The following is a 17,529-nucleotide window of genomic DNA, read 5'->3' as shown; positions in this document are numbered from 1 at the left end:
ACTTAAGTCGACACAGTCGGCAACAGAGACACCGGGCAATTCAGGTGCAAACAGCCACATTTAAAAAAATCAATAAAAAAATCACACTCCAAACAGTATTATCCTTCTATTTGATCTTTATTTAACAAATTCTCCCAAATTGAGTTCACTGAATTTGTTCTGGAAAGGCACTTTAAGTAAAGTAAAGCAAAGTCCTTTCTTAAGGGAACTTAGTTTAGCTCCGGGCTCCATTCGTGCCATCGTCTTCACACGAGATAAATGGGAATTATGCGATAACATCAGCTGTCTGTACCATCTTCTAAGTGCTATGTTACCAAATAAACATTTTAAATTAAACCGTATTAATGTTAAGAATATAGCTTCTATGTCTGTGATGAAGTGTTTGTGCCATTTTGCAACTTCGTCACGTTCTTTTCCCACAAAAGGCAGGTATCAAAGCAGCCAGACGTCACGGTTGCCTCCATACGTGAAGAACTACCAGCCCTGCTCCAAAATGGGACAAAACACACCCACCCACCCTCCGCAGCTGTCTCGCTCCACAATTGCATCTTGTGTTTATGACACAAAAATTAAACATTTTGATTGGACAGCCCCCACTGGGAGAATTGACAGTGCGCATCAAAAGTCCCGTCCAGCGTGGTTAAAGATTTGGGCGGAGCAATAATACCGTAAAACGCAACTCGGCTGATTTTTGGAAATAACCAACAGCCAGTGGTTGCCGCCACGGAGGCATATAAATGCAGGTTTAAAATACTTTATATTAGAAATACAAGTTCAACAGCACATCTGGTATCCTTTCATTGGCAACCAGTGTGTCAGAATTTCTAAATACTTCAGCACAAAATAATCTTGGAAGATCATCAAGTTCATTTTGTCTTATCTACCCGGATTTAATTAAGGTCATTCTCCAGCAGCTTACAGTCGACGGCTGTCGATACAACTGCCGTTGGCCAGAAGTAAGATAAGCATTGGGGTTTTGTTTTGCTCTGCGACAGAAGGAACACAGTGTGCACACAGTTTAAAAGCAGTTTTTAGGAAACATTTATGAAACATACATCACAACAAAAGCATCTACAGTTCCAACATCTCTTAGTGATTAGGTCGTATTTACGAGGCTATGTGACTCTAGAACAAGTCGGTGAGGGACTGCATGTCGGGACCAGCTATTTATTCACACTAGAAGAAGACGACGACCGTGTATTTGTGTTAGATCCAAGTAGAGTAGAAATGTGAAAAACAACATTGTTTGTCATTTCTTTACTCAAATTGTAACATAAAAATGACCGTCTTCTAATCAGACCCGTCGCTGTTCGTCAGTCTTAGTCTTGGATTATCAGTGTGGTATCAAAAAGCTTCTTATCGGACTCAGTGTGGTTCCTAATGAGGGGGTTACAGATAAGTGCCATGTCAGTCCAGGAGAAAGGGCGCCCGCCAGAGGCTGATCTTAGGTCAGTTCAGTATCCTTCATTGTCCCAGGTCACCTCATAGTCTGGATACTGAGCCTTCAGTTTCTCAGTAGCTACAGCGTGGTTTGCTCTTCCAAATCCCTGCAACGAAAAAAGTTACACGTCAAGGTTCCATCAGAGTTTAACCAGTTATTTAAGCTGAAATAATCTATATTTAACACTGAATTTAACGATGACGTGAAAGGGATCGCTCCTAGTGATGAACCCATCACTTGTCATCAGACAACTCTGCAGCAATGTGGAGCTTTTCAGCCTCTTTCAGCTCAAAGTTGTGGTCTTATGGCACGTTTACTCTTATGTACTATGTATGTCATTGTCATCACAGTTTTTATTGAGCTGAATTCTCTCACTATTGAGTATCCGTAGACGTGGAGCTTCTTGGCCTGGGGGTCGTGGCTGATCCTCCCTCCTCCGATACACTCACAGTCCAGGTGGCCGCCCTTTTCCAGCTCCTCCGACACCTTATCATAGATATCAGCTGCAAGAAAGGGCATAAACAACAATTTTATTGTCCAGATATAATATAGAATAGTATAAATCATCACAGTCTGACAGAGGTGATGATTGGTTGGTCATTTAGGAAGCCGGTGTTTCTGCAAGTATTACAAAACACCTCTCAGTATTCACAATACAATTCAAGAGCACCATCAACTACATCATCCAGAATGAGTATAGTGAACATACAGCCGACTCGACTGAAGGTAGGATTTCATGCAAGACTATTTAATTAGACTGCATTAGTTTTAGCTGGGTGTTCCTAATAAACTGGCATCTGACGGTAGTTGTTTTGTACAGCCTCTAGCCAATGCAACGTTCGTCTCTCTAGGGGGACGATAATAAGCGGAACACCGAGCGTAGCCGCTAGCTAACGGTCTCGTGTTCTGTGATGGACGGTGTTGGTGCCCCTGACTCACCGTGGTACTCGGCCCAGGCGTATCCCCGGACTATGTCTATCTCCGAGTCGTCCCCCTCTTCTTTGCTGTGCACTCGGATCAGGACGTACTTAAACACGCCGGACGGGTCGATGTCTACCCGCGGTATGTTGGCCATCAGAGCCGCAGCCCTCGTCTGCGTGCACATCTCTAGGCTACTCAGCGAGCAAGCTAGCAGACACGCAAACAGACAAACTGCGTATATTTTCCCTGCGAACTCCGTGTCTGCGTCTCTCGAGCCTGTTTATATTTTCTTGTTTTAGACGCGAACGGACCAGCAGGAAGCCATTGCAACAGAAACCGGAAACCTCAAAGTCGCGTCCGCTTCCGCATGGCAAGCTACAATTTAGATTTCTTCCGGTCACAGCCTTCAAAATAAAAGCACTACTGAAATCTTCTGGAGCTGAGGTTTTCCCAGTCTATCCTGTACTCATTCGGAAGCTAAACACGCATATTCTGCCTTGTCCACTTACACCACACTACAGTATGTTCTTTACTCATGATCTTGTAAGTCCTTATGTCTTTTTATATTATATGGATGTTATGCAGTTTCATTATCAGCCAATCTTGCAATACTGATTGTGGGACCCTTTGCTGAATGTATTTTTTTCATTATTGACATTACCTGCCATGGTTAATCTTGTATGTTTTGTATTGTTGTTTTACCAATTCTGATATTGTTGCACTTGAATGCCTTTTTTCTCCTGCACTTATTCATCTAATCATATCATAATTATGTCATAAGGTAATAAATCAAGCACATTAACCAAGACAATTGTTTTATTGTATTTTGTCCTTCATTTGTTCCATCTCATTATATTCTGATTCTTTTACTGGCCGCCATTACTCAATCTGTGAGTTCACTGATGAAACAGGACGATTTATCAGCAAATTACATTACAACATCACATTACTGCAAAACTATCTGAAATAAAATGTATTTTGAGGGCAATGCAGGAAGTCATCAGAACAAGCTAAATACTTTTGTGGAGCAAAGTATTTTGGTAGTTGTAGTCCAGAGCAAATAGAGGAAGGAAAGGCACATAAGAGCGTAAAGGACCCCAATATAAAACATATATTTTGTTATCTGGGGTAAAACACACGCGATGACACAACACGATAAAATCATACAAAATTCACATTGACTTCATATGAATTAATCATTTAAGATGGCTAATTCTAGTGAAAATGTTGGTAAGGTGTAAAATGTGTTAAATGTATTTCCACACTTGATTGAATGTAAACTGCACCAATTTTCACCAGGATTGTCCAATTGTTTTTTTTAGCAAAAAACCTAATGCCACAAGAATCATTTGAAAGATGCTACAGTATACATTGATATTCAACACACACAGGGGCTATCTGAGAAGCTCTTGGAAAAGGCACCGACACACTGAATTACTGCTACAGTCTAAATTTAGCACAGCTGCATGCCAAGAGTTGCCTTTGGCTTTTAATGCCAGCACACCGGAGTACATATTGGAATGTCTTCATGTTGCAGCATACATTTCTTTATAATGATTATTTCTTTTTGAGGGTTAACTTGATTTCATGTTTCACCTCAACATATAATGCAGAGGGGGTGGGCACAATACATGTAATATAAGTAGTGTGTAATCCAATCCAACAAAGCTTAAATTCTAGTTTTATGGTGCAAAATATTACCCATGAATAAAATACAATGCAGTGCAACACCACCACACACGTCAGATACAAAAACAACCACTCCCAACTTAAACTGACCACTACTACTATTGTCTAAAGTAAAGTGGTGAATTCGTGACTGAAACATGTTTTATGGTAAAAAAAAAAAAAGACAAATATAAACATTAAGTCTGTGAGTAAATACGTTTTTTTTTGGAAGGTTAGATGCAAGTTTTGTTCAGTAACTTAAAGACGCATCAGTCCTTTCTGTATTGTCAAAGGGGAGTGTGGTATTAACTTACCGTATCAGCAGCTACTGCGTCATCGTACATTCTATGATAGACATCAAGAAAACTAAACACGTATGTGACTGATTCAAGAGCTCTTTGCTATCATTACATTAGTCGGAAATGTGTTGATATTATGCTATTCAAATAAATTTGAATCTTAGCTTGAATGATTTAAAGTTTATCTGGGCAGACGCTGAATAAAAGCTGCCACTTGAAAAAATCTTTGAATATGTATGTATATATATATGTATGTATATATATATATATATATGTGTATGTATGTATGTATATATATACATACATACACACATATATATATATGTGTGTATGTATGTATGTATGTATGTATATGAACTAGTGATTGCTTTCATATTAAACTGGTAGTTATCTCCACAATGTGCTTCATTTTACTGCCACAGTGCCTCAGAGTACAGTCCCAAAACGCTGGACCTTTTTACATTCTATACAATCAACTGTTGGTTGGATTCTTCAAGAATAAAAATTACATTCAGACCTCCCCTGTAGTGCCAGTGTGCTATGTTCTTAAACCGACAGCCGATCACACAGTATTCGGTCTGTGACATGTTTTCATTGTGTTGGCTCTGTACTCTACTACATTGGATATGAAATGACACAAAAAAAGGACTGTGAAGTTAAAGCCTGAGTGTTTTTTTTATGTAGTCCCAACGCGATTCTAATTATACAACTAATTAGCAATCAGTGAATATGCAGTGTGGTCTCCGTGTTTTGGAGACCATGCATATAAAAAGACATACAGTTCCTACACTCTTCTCCCATTATAATGTGAACACCCTTAAAGGAACAGTGTGTATGACTTAGTAGCATCTAGTGGTGAGGCTGCAGGTTGCAATCAACTGAATACCCCTCCACTCACCACTCCCTTCCCAAACGTGTTGAAGAACCACAGGGGGTTCAGGTAATGTAAAAACACGAAAGGCTGTCCCTAGAGCCAGTGTTTGGTTTGTCCGATCTGGGCTAGTGTAGAAACATGACCCGCTCCATATGTAGATATGAAGAGCTCATTCTAAGGTAAGGAAAACACAACGATTCTTACTTTCAGGTGATTAGACACTAATAAAAACATAGTTATGTATATTATATTCCATTTCTGCGACTAGATCCCCAGAAATGCTACACACTGGACCTTTAAATAAAGCTCAAATTCAGCTCTTTAACCTCACAGTTTTGTTTTAGATCCAACGTTGTGTAGTACAGACACAACACAAGCAAAAACCTGTTGCCGCGTTATAGTATCTAGATGGTGCTTTCACTGCCTCCTTTCTTCTTCTTCCCACCGAGAGCTTGGAGTACGATGAAGACCAGGACCGCCGCGAGCAGGAGGACAAAGAGAAAGATAAGCGTTCCCCACGCTCCCGGGGTCAGGGCCTTCCTCAGCCCCACCGTCTCTGCCGGCAGCAAACTGCTCAAACTTAGCATGTAGCCCAGAGCCCAACCCAACGAGGCGTCCCCTGCCTGGAGGATCAGCAAGAGTGGAAAATGGGGGTCTTTTATTAATGTGCAATTGAGCATGGAGGATATACATTTTGGTGAAATGATGATAAAGTTCTCACCTTCTTCTCGAAGGAAATGCGTGGGAACGATGTCTCATCGAAGCCGTATCCTCTCAACATGAGAATCTTAACGTACACAGAGACAGCACAGTAGTCCTGCAGACGAGACTTTAGCTTCGGCACCAGAAGCAGCATCTGGAACAAAATGATGATGTTTAGCGGGTATAATGTGTACCACGTTCACCATTTTGATGTGGCGTTTTAGCATGTTGCTATTGCTCATTAGTGTTAAACACAACGTACACCTCAGGCTGATGGGCATGTTGATAGTTTTGCAGGTATTTGGTCATAAACCACACAACTCTGCACATTCACAGACACAAAAAAAGACACGTAAAAATCATTGGCACATAAATAAAAAGAAGCATTACTTCTTTGAAAGTCATCCTGCACACAGTTTTGGAGGCCTCCTCCAGCTGTGAAGGAGTGCTCACAGTGATACTGGTGGTACTCTGCAGGAAGGAGTGGATGTAGTAGAACGCAGAGAACGCCTGGTTCACAGAAAGAGGACAAAATACAAAACTCAGACTGGGGCAATTAATACCACATGGAAAATATACTACCTAGGAGAGAAATGTAACACATATAGAAACACAAATAATGCCTATGTTTCTATTTGCCCATTGAGGCTATATTGTGCTCATTCTAAAGTGTAGCCTACTGTGAAAATGTTAATCTTAAATGACTACATTTTTTGCTGCAAATATTTTTCCCTGAGTATATTTTTGAATGCAGGACTTTTACTTGTAATGCAATATTTCTGTATTGTGGTGTTTTACTTTGACTGAAGGGAAGATCTTAAATCCATTGTGCTCACTTAGATATTGTGATTTTTGGTAACTAATGCAAAGGTCTTTTATATCAATGGTTCCCAAACTTTTTCCTTTTCTGATATTGAGTAAACTGACGACCCAACTAAGTGACATAGTTTATGGATATTTAATCTTATGTTCAATGCAAACAATAACACTACAGAACAACTGATAAACTGTACAACTAGAAGAGTGAAACCCATAACTGCAGGACCTTTGTGTAAAACGAGCAGTTTGGATGAATTTCCTGTGAACTTTGCAACATAACTTTTAATGCAATTCTCTGTCTACATTATGTATTTTGTTGTGATTTCTAACAATGATTCATTCTTAATAGGTTATTTTTTGACAGATTCAGTGTTTCCTTCTCCTCAAAGCTTGGCCATTGTTCTGTTAGCTCTATTATTTCTGAAATAATAATCTAAAATATATATATTTTTTATTTACTTTTCTTCACGGAAATGATTGAAATACACAGATATAGGCCAACTGTATATATTTGTTATAAAAATGGTCTTGTGAGCCCCCCCCCGTGCTCCTTGTCTAGTCTATAAAGCTACCAATGTGTCCAACCCCTCTGTGTCATCTGCCCCCTCCCCGCCATTCTTACCATGAAGCCCCCGGTGACATTTGGCTGGAAGACTTGATCAAAGGAGCACTGGGAGAACGGACAGCCGTCGAAGGAGAAGATCTCGGACACGTTGCTCAGACAGTGTTCATAATGCCCGCTGCCTTGTATTGTCAGAGAAGCCTGGGAGTCGTAGGAGCTGGGTTTGTACTTCGCAGTACACGGTGAGTTGAATATACTGTTCAACTGTAAAGTTCGATTGTGGCCTGCAGGGTAGCAGGGGTGAGTGACTGACCCAGAGTAACCCTGAGACTGAGAGAGACAGAGAGAAATCCATTAAAAATGTATAATTTTGCAATTTTCCGAGAACATAAAATGTGAAATATCGTTGAGTAATGAGAACCCAACCAATTTCAAGTTCATTCTCTCAAATGTCGATATCGCCGGACTTTTTTTTGCAGTCTTGGAAAGGGAGGAGTGAGCAACCTCACCTCTAGATGCCATCAAATCCTACTCACTGTCCCTTTAACTACCATATAGAAAACATTGCTATAATGTCTGAATTCTGAATGGACATACAAAGCAACTCATAAAGCTGTATGTTGCATTGAAATCCATCAGTGTACTGTTTAGTCTGAACCTAAAGACAGTGAAGACACTAACATTAATGTCTGGATCCTGAAGAGAGAAAGCAAGTCCACTAACTCTCCCCTGTTATAATACAAATATTATAAAGGGGTCTTTAAAGACTGCATCTTTATACAGTATATATGTATGATGACAAAGTAAATAGCAGGTTGTTTCATTTCAGTTTTAGTGAGCGTGTCGTCTTCCACTACCTTCACTATGTGAGCCAGCAGCCTCTTTAGGAACTGGTCCTGCCCGTAGCACAGGAAGCTGTGTGTGTACAGAGAGTACTCGTGGCCATAAAGGCGAAGCTTCATCATGTCGTGCTGGTCCTCTAGTTCCTCCTGAGTCACAAATGTTATCTGGGTGGACGCCCCGCCGAAATCAAGCGCTCCCACCGTGGGCCTGCCGGGGCTGAACCAGCGACCCACGAAACCATACTGTGGAGAAATGAGAAGGGAAATAGAAGAAGGTAATGGGAATAGTGACATATGAGCATCAGTGTTGCACAGGCCACTAGGTGTCATCAGTCACCGGCTAAATACCCTTTAAAGAGACAAACACCTTTGCAACAATGAAGTGCAAAAATGAAATATTTGAATAGATTTAAATGCAAGCTGCTTTTTTTTAGCACCATTGTTGCTGTACATTTCTACAAATCATCGTCTGAGTTGATTAAGATGAAACACACTGACTCCCAAAACACGGTACCTTTATGAAGTTCTCTAAGAGGTAGTTGACGGTGACCCAGCCGTACGCCCCCTCCTCTTGACCGCTCAGTATGGCCGCCCCCTGGTAGCTGAATGGGTAGGACTGGATTTTGTGGCCCACCTCCTGCAGAATCTGAACTGACAGCTCTGGGCTTGAGATGCTTGTTGGGGAAAAAAAAAGAGTCAGTTTTCACAAACCTCGCTTAAAACTCACTGTTTCACTGCTGACCTCTGACACTGTAAAGATTCAGCTGACCCACGCTGACCCGGACCTTAATAAGGATTTACTACTAAACAGTTAAATTAGTGCTTTTATGTACACTGTAAGGAGTTACCTTAGTGCCAACATGTTACGAGTGCAAAGGGATGTTTAGTAGAGTTGGATCAATTTCCGGTTTGGCCGTTCCGGTTTCCGGTGCACAAGCTTTAACCAGTTTGATTTTATGCAAATCAGCTGAACAGACGTTTATCATTTTGACACAGCCAGGCAAATTAAAGAGAAACCTGTATGCTATTGGTTAAAGGCAATATGACAACGTGATAAACATTTAAACATTTACATTTAAGGAGCCGCTTCTGTTTCACAGGCTGAGACAAAAAAAGAGAGAGAGGGGGGGGGGGGGGGGGGGGGGGGAGCACACGTTGTGTTTGTTTTCTAGAAAGTTCATGTGTTTTTTGGGGTGATGAGACATGACAGATTTAGTGTCAAAGAAAACAAACCAATATGCCAATTCGACAACATTTTGAAGCCGACGAAGGAGGCGATACGAAGAACAAAGTCGAGGCAACGTGTAAACTCTGCAGGAGCCGCTACACTCTCACTCATGGGCTCCCTCATATTTCTTTTTGACTTGGACCCGCGATCTTTGATTCATTTGATAGGCGTGATTCAATAGTTCCATATGAGTTGGATGAGGAGGAGGAGCTCCTGTGCCTAGAATTAGTAATGTTATTGTTGTTCTAAAACAATGTGAGATTCCGCGTGAAATCGTTACACTTCTGTGGAAAAGCTCTGCTCAATGTTTTCCACAGAAGTATGAATCAAGCATATTGTAGGTCTCGGGAGCGGCTGCTGAGTCAAGTGCGTCACCTAAAATTCGGTACACTGGTCCGGTGTTTGGCTTAAAATCAAACCAGTTTGATTATGTTTTTTTGTTTTTATTAACCCGGCCCCGCCCAATTGTTGAGAGAAAGATGAAAAATAGACAGACTGTGTCTTTGCCTCTCATTCACACTGTGGCTTTTACGTAGCTTAAGTTTGCACTGTGCAAAGGATTTCCATATCCACCTCTGACAGCTGTTTTTTGCTGCATAATCCCAAAAGGCGCTCGGTCAACAGCCCATGCTTTGTGCTCTCAAAGCTTCATGCAGTCACACCGTTTATCAGGTTTCTAATTAGACCAGAAGGAAGGTGTGGATAGTCTGTAGAGAAATGTCTTGACATCCTTGCCACAACCGCGAACCTCACACATGAATAGTTACTTCAGTTGTGTTTACAGCATATGACCTATTGCTACTTATTATGACATTCATAAATCTACTGGAGCGACGCTGAGGAACGTTTACAAGCAGGGAAATCAAGAGGCACCAACTTACAGAAGTTAGATAGGTTAATATTTGTCTGAGGACAGGCAATACGTTTATGTTCCCTCATATGACTAAATAAAGAAAGGATTGGTACTACAGGGCTTAGCACACAGGCAGCTTTGGATGCTACATATGTGTAAGTTCACTTAGTCGAGAACAAGTCGGTATAATTCCTGTTAGTCCAGATGTCCACATATAACAGGTTTGATATTGCACAAGGTACATAATTATGTTTTGAAGAGCACTTTATTGTTTTACTGTTTTATCATTGTCACACTGTACAGGAGGATTAGCGCGTGACAGTGTTACATTCATGGATTCATGTGTAAGAAAAATAAAGTCATGTAGAAACACAACAAAATAAACACAGACAGAGACAGTCTGGTCTCTCAGTTTGACTCACTTCAGAAGCCTCATGCCAGCTGTGGCTCCCAGGTACACAGGTGTGAGCTGGTGTCTTTCTTTGGGGATGTCCTTCACTGCCTGGTCCAGACATGCCTCTAAGCTCTGCCCTGCTGCTCCTTGTTGGCCCGCATAGCTGGAGATCCCGCCGCCTAAGCCGGCGATCGACAGGTAGAAGAAAAAAACCCCTCTGATTTACAAGATGGACGTGTCGGATCTTGTTCTAGTGTAGGTTGCTGCGACGCACCTGCATCATGGTGCAAATCGATCACACCCACAAGACTAGAGATTTCCCACAACAACCCAGGGGGAAAGAGAGAGCATGATAATCCCCTTTGAAAAATCAACTTATAGAACATAAGCGTTATTCCTTACTGTTAGCAGAAGTCCCTGTGAGAACCACAAATGTTACGAATCATTTCTAAGGACTCTTGTAGCCTTTGAATTGTCTGATTTGAATTTATATGCATCGTTCTCGGACATAGGGATCAAAGTTCACTTCTGACTGTGGCCTTTTTACTTTTATGAAACTTGACAAGTGTCAATGCCGTGTTCATGACTAATTGGAACAAAATAAACATTTGTTTATCTAAGCCAAGCCGCAAAAGGACCCTTTGGCTGGACACGGGTGGCAAAGCACAAAAGCTCAATTCTGACTCATTCCTGATTTACGATGGCCCGAGACAAAAAAGCTGCTTCACTTGCTGCGCTCAGCTGTGATAACATCAGACAGTCACAGGAAACAGCTGGTACTCTTCCGGATCCCACCTACTATTGCATGTCACCAGAAACACCTGTGTTTTAAAATGTAAAAAGTTTACACTCTGAAGGCTTGAAAGGAGGCTGACCTGTTTGTAGCTCGCTCTCCTACAGTCCATAAAAACTTCCATAAAAACTTTTCAAACCACTCCCACAGCTTATTCTACTGATTCCAGTTTGTATGCACATTATCTTATAACCACTCACATTTTCAGACATAATTGCTACATACACAGCTTTTATATTACGCTAGGGAGCCAAGAAAGTGCTGAAACGTCTGTAAAATCTTCATCCTGCCGCGTTTTTCTTCTTTGCTGTACGTACATATAGTCTGTAAGTTCCGAACATTCTTGTTGAAACACGCCAAAATGCACGGCTTCAAATTCGAACTATGTGGTAAGCTGATTGACATGCTAATCTTCAACAGGTGTGCTGGTGTCAAACAGAAGCCAATATTGTGTTGGTTTGTATGTGGTTAGACAATCATTAAATGATGTGCTTATTTGCCGTATATCTCAATGATACGTCACATTTGGTTCAGTCGATATGAATGAATTGTGACAAATAGTGCAGAGCAGGTTAAAGTCATGTCGTCCACTGTTAAACCTTACAGTTGATACGCAAACAGTCCGAGGCCTCAGTAAGTTATTAACACAAGACAAAGTCACTAAAAAGCACCGCAGACATCGCCACGCTTCCAACGAGCAAGACTAAGGCCCAATCCCAATGTCCCCCCTTACGGACTCACGGACTTTGAGGCGCGCTCCCGCGAAGTCCGTGAGGGTTTAGGGCTGTCCCGCTGTCAAATCGTCAAGTGTTTGAGAACTCTCTTGCAGGCATTTTGAGCCCTTTATGAGCCCTTACCATAAGTCACATAGGCCAAATCCCAACGTCCCCCCTAAACCCTCAAACCCTGAACCCTCAAGGACTCACTGACGTCACCTGGTAAGTGGGTGAGTGTGAGGCTGTGAGGGCTTGAAATGGTGTAAATAGGAACGGGACAGCACTTTGCTGCAACATATCACGTTACCATGAAAACGACAACAAATATGATGTATTGTGGGTATTCATTTTATACTTTGTACTCCCTGATTTGAACGTCTTCAGGATCTTTACTCACAAGATGAGAAGTGATTTCATTTAATCTATTTACTCGTTTTTGTCAAAACAGCTTCAATGACAAAATCTAATATCTGATGAATAAATAAATAAGTATTCTCTGATTTCATGTTTATTTTTTGTTCCATCTTTAGCCCTTAATGTTTCTGTGTAAATGTAATACTCCAGGCTGAACACGCGTGAGCCGTCCTCTTTGTTTACTCTTTTTTACGTCTCCATGCATCCACTGGTTACCCCGTGTTTAACGTCACATTGCAATGATTTGTGGGTAATTCCCTTAGGCTAAGTCAGCATGCCATGCTGACTTACGGAAAGAGTTCATTAAGGGCTCAAAATGTCTGCCAGAGAACCTTCAAACACTCGACGATTTGACAACGGGACAGCCCTAAACCCTCACGCACTTCGCGGGAGAGCGCCTCAAAGTCTGTGAGTCCGTAAGGGGGGACATTGGGATTTGGCCTTAGCCTAAGAGAATTTTCCCACAAATCATTGCAATGTGACGTTAAACACGGGGTAACCAGTGGACGCATGGAGACGGAAACAAAAAAAAAGGTAAACAAAGAGGACGGCTCACGTGTGTTCAGCCTGTCTTATTCAATTTGCACAGAAACATTAAGAGTTAAAGATGGAACAAAAATTAAACATGAAATCAGAGAATATTTATTCATCAAATATTTGATTTTGTCATTGAAGCTGTTTTGACAAAAACAAGTAAATAGATTATATGAAGTTACCTTATCTTGTGAGGAAAGAGCCAAGACGTTCAAATCAGGGAGTACAAATTATAAAATAAATACACACAATTATACATCACATTTATTTGTGGTTTTCATGGTAACGTGACATGTTGCAGCAAAGTGCTGCCCCATTCCTATTTATACCATTTCAAGCCCTCACAGTCTCTCACACTCAACCACTTACCAGGTGACGTCAGTGAGTCCTTGAGGGTTCAGGGTTTGAGGGTTTAGGGGGGACATTGGGATTGGGCCTAAGACAGCGTGCGGCTCAGGGGACATTTTATTCTGCTCTCTCACATGTCTATTACTCGATGTTGGGAAAAAATACACTGAATAATGCCAAATGTTCTTAACCACTGAAAAGCTTGAGGACGATTCAGGAGAACAACTTACACAAACGTGATATGAAGAACGTGATTGTGGCCTCCGTACTTCTGAAAGTAAGAAAGCACTTCTGAACGCTGGTTTTATACCGTTGTATATGGTGGTTCTTTGCTTGTGATGTGTGCTTTGTTGAACTTAATTAAAAGACTGATCTTCTCGTGGCCTACTTGGCTGATAACCTTGTCTCAATTTTTTGTTGACGCATTGTCTTCTACTGATATTGTGTTTACTAATCAGGAGGGCACTCTGTTGACTATTTGCGGCTGTCCTTTGACAGTTGCTGTGGCTTATTGTGAAGGGAGAGAGGGGCCTCCTAAACACCCGTAGCCCTGGGGCCTAAAGTAATATTAAAGTGCTTCTGGCTGTTGGACTGATCTGGCTACAGACGCTGTCCTCTGTGAAGAGAAAGATCTAAACTTTTCAGAGCCACCTCTGAAGTGTGCGAGTACTGGTACCCAGAGTGTTTAAAACATGTGTTGGTGTTTTTGGTTGAAGGGAACGCTGACACTTACCGGTAACGTGACATTCGCTGTGCTGGGTGACCACGCCCGTTCCATTTTGCTTGTCCGCTGGCCACTTGTATATGTACAGAGCTGTGTGCGAAGATCCAGCATCCAAGACAATCCCGTACTACAGAGAGCAAAGAGCAGAAGTAATTGTACTGACAGCCTTGAAAAGGGGAGTTAAAAAAAGACGATGGAGGCTGTGTGACCTGGATTTTGGCGTCTGGAAGACGTTTATCTGCAAACGAGATTAACTGGTAGCGCCAACTTCGAAGGTTACCCTGGGGGGTGTTCTTTTACATTTATGATCGACATAAACTGATTGCATTCTCTTTTCTATAAACACAGGAATATAGGACATGTTATCACCGCGCAGCTCCACCTTTGTGTTACAAAGGTTCTGACTTGACTTTTAAAAAAAGAAAAAGAAAATGTTATTTCACAATTTGTTTTGTTAATGTTACTCCAGTCCTTTCTTAGTGTGTACACGAGCATACGTTAGGAGGAGTTTGATTTGCACCGTTTGTCAAAAATATATATTTTTTTTTGAATTGTGTGCTATTATAGCCAAAACAGAACGAACTCACAACAAGTTGAAACAGGTAAGTGCGTGCTCGTGAGGCGCGTTACATAAACGGGGCACGCGAGAAAAAAGTTGTTGCCGCGGATTCGAGGTAACACACGGAGAGTAATCGATATACATATTGTCATTTTGTGGGTGAAGTATTGCTTTAAGAACTGAGACAGTCCTGACTTTGTTGTTAAGCGGAAAATGCTCCCTCAAATGCCACGGCCTACCCACCGTGATGAAAAACCTGTTGCCATGACACTGCTTCCCTTCTCCCTGCCATGTAGAATATTAAGCAACTTGCTTAAATGAAAGGAAACGCCAGTAGAAATCCAGCCATGCAAGAAGGTATGTGACCGACAATGCAAAGGAAAGAGACCACAAACACAAAAGTGCACGTGCAGAAATGCATAACACACATTTGCACATCGTTCCACACTCAGGCGTTTGCGAAAACACGCAACTTCTCAAGTCAGTACAACCGGTGAACATCATGTGGAAGCTGTGCTTGTTATCTCTCATAACATTTTCTCATTATTGCTGTGCAGTGAGTTGTAAGGACTCGCTCTAACACTTGCCAAAAAACACAGAGAACACAGAGCAGCTTTGATGATCTGTTCTGACCTTTCATTTCATGAACTATGGGAACTGTTGGACTTCTCTCCCCGTAAAATCGAAGAAAAACCCTTTGAAAAACCACATTGATACTCAGTGAAAGGGCTGGAAGCTGGAGTTAACGTGTGCAACAATCCTACTCTGAATGCCAAAGCCATGCACTGAACCTTGCTTTCCACTCCGAATGTAAGGAAGTCTCTTAAATCAGCAGGTCGCTCCACAGGTAAAGTCTAATATTCATTATTTTATAACAATGTACCGTTGAGTTTATCAGTATCACATCCACTAGGTCCACCCTGAAGACTCAGATAACCGCCGTCATCTAGCAGTGTCAACGCAAGTGAAAGATGATTTGTGTATCCACGATGCAATGATCATACAGTCTCAGGTCTATAGAGGCCTTTTGTCCTGCATATCACAAAATGCATTTCCAACTATTCAAATGTTTTATATGTAACATACAGACTCCCAAGAGGTGTGACAGAGAGAGAAAAAAGTACCTAATTAGTGTGCACGATTAAGTGGTTCTTTCACATGGTTTAATAATTTGTGACAGCGAACGCCTTTGGTGCAATGCATCCAGTCAGTCAGAAGACAACAAAGGGGACATTTAGGAGGTGCTCTGGAACCCTGAAGCCGTTTTTTTTTTTTTTTTATCAGCTAGATGACATCTGTAGTGTCATCAAAGTTTGACACTACTTATTGAATTGAGAGTAATGTGACTAGTTCACACTTGTAGGAGATACAATTTTCAACTTGACTTTGTCTATTTTTATTTTATTGCACCTGAACCTCCATACATTTAGGCTTCAACAGCTGATCAGAGCATGTTAATTAAAGTCATGATTCTAAAGATTAAAAAGGATGCAATATGCGAACTTAACAGGAAAATCAAGGAGTAGGAGTAGGCTAAACAACCTCCAAGTAGGCTACTAACGTAACAGAATCCTGTAGTGCCACAGAATGTTTTGAGTGTGTATCCCTGTCCAGCACAGCTTTAGTTACACTATCCAGACAGACTCAACGTGCTGACGGAACTAATCCAAAAATAGCAAACGGAACCGTCCTTACCATGAACCCCGGCGCCTCCCGAACGTCCTCGGTGGGGATGGTCAGGAGCAGGATGGCAACAAGTCCAAACACCAGCAGCGCGATGGGGACGACCGGGTGAGCGCAGCGCCGAGCCATGGAGCGCGAGCGTTCAAGCGCAGCTCCCGATTCTCCGCCCGCTGGCAATTTGAGCGTCGACTTTTAATAGCGGCCAACAGGGAGACGTGGCTGGTGGCTTCCCCACTGGCCCCGGCATTTAACACCGCCCGCCTCACGCTTCACCTGCTGCCTGCCACCTGTTTTACATTTCACTTGGGATAGCAAAGTATGAACTGAATTTATGGTCCTCGCGCAGCCAAGCACTCCTCCGCGCGCCCGGAACCGTCTCCTCCTCGGCCAATGAATGAAAACAGCACCACGGCTACTGGTGCCATGGGGGGAAAAATGTGTTTTACCCGCTGCTGCTCATTCACATTCACCGGTGACTGAGGTTGGAGCTACAGGGTGTCAGACTAATCACTTCCGTGTTTACTTCAGAGAGTGAGAGAGAGGACAAACACATGATTCATAATGATTCAATCATTAATGAGAAAAAGGGGAGTGTCGTCTGGCAGAGGTCCAGTTTGTAGCCTTTTGGACTGAGGTGCTGCAGAACTGCTTGTTGTTTTAGTCCAGTATTTGAATGTGAATGGGTGCAGCTTGACTTGCAAATTGCGCCCTCATTTGAATGCCTAAGTAGGCTACAACATGAAGTTTTCACTTCCTTTGTGCATGTAGTTGAAGTCTATTTTTCCTTAAATTCGACTCTGATTCAGACAGTCTAAATTTAGCAGAATGTATAATGAGTCATTTTGAAGGACCTTCTGAATATTGCACTTGTATTCTTCATGTTGTCACCCAGGGCGCTCATTTTCATGCTTGTATCCCTTGCAATATGCTAGATATCACAGAAATATATACTCTTAATGAAATTATGAATATAACACCTGAGTTTGTATAGGCCTATCTTCTGGAAGCACTGGGATGTAAATATTATCTACCTATCTACCTCTATCTATCTAGCTCTGTCTCTGCTCAAACCCCCTTAGCGCTGGGCTTTGAAACCAAGTTGACAAATTGGCCAAACCGTGGAATTGATTAATTTAATGAGTTAACTTAAAGTCA

General features: G+C 41.8%; 2 protein-coding genes across 2 annotated transcripts; both read right to left on the bottom strand.

Moving 5' to 3' along the window:
- Positions 1-84: 84 nt before the first annotated feature.
- Positions 85-2,703, bottom strand: phpt1 (phosphohistidine phosphatase 1). Its single transcript, XM_079178557.1, has 3 exons — positions 2,381-2,703; positions 1,817-1,944; positions 85-1,547 (listed from the first exon to the last, which is right to left on the bottom strand). Exons 1-3 carry the CDS (start codon positions 2,544-2,546, stop codon positions 1,455-1,457), a joined length of 387 nt encoding a protein of 128 aa, XP_079034683.1. The 5' UTR covers positions 2,547-2,703; the 3' UTR covers positions 85-1,454.
- A 493-nt stretch (positions 2,704-3,196) lies between these two features.
- Positions 3,197-16,777, bottom strand: entpd2b (ectonucleoside triphosphate diphosphohydrolase 2b). The gene is made up of 9 exons (XM_079179028.1): positions 16,387-16,777; positions 14,142-14,259; positions 10,632-10,782; positions 8,643-8,802; positions 8,144-8,371; positions 7,347-7,616; positions 6,296-6,415; positions 5,925-6,059; positions 3,197-5,826 (listed from the first exon to the last, which is right to left on the bottom strand). Exons 1-9 carry the CDS (start codon positions 16,501-16,503, stop codon positions 5,608-5,610), a joined length of 1,518 nt encoding a protein of 505 aa, XP_079035154.1. The 5' UTR covers positions 16,504-16,777; the 3' UTR covers positions 3,197-5,607.
- Positions 16,778-17,529: the final 752 nt, after the last annotated feature.

This window comes from Pholis gunnellus, assembly GCF_910591455.1.
Source record: "Pholis gunnellus genome assembly, chromosome: 18".
In the NCBI taxonomy this organism is placed as follows: Eukaryota; Metazoa; Chordata; class Actinopteri; order Perciformes; family Pholidae; genus Pholis; species Pholis gunnellus.
This window is presented reverse-complemented; position numbering and strand designations above follow the sequence as displayed.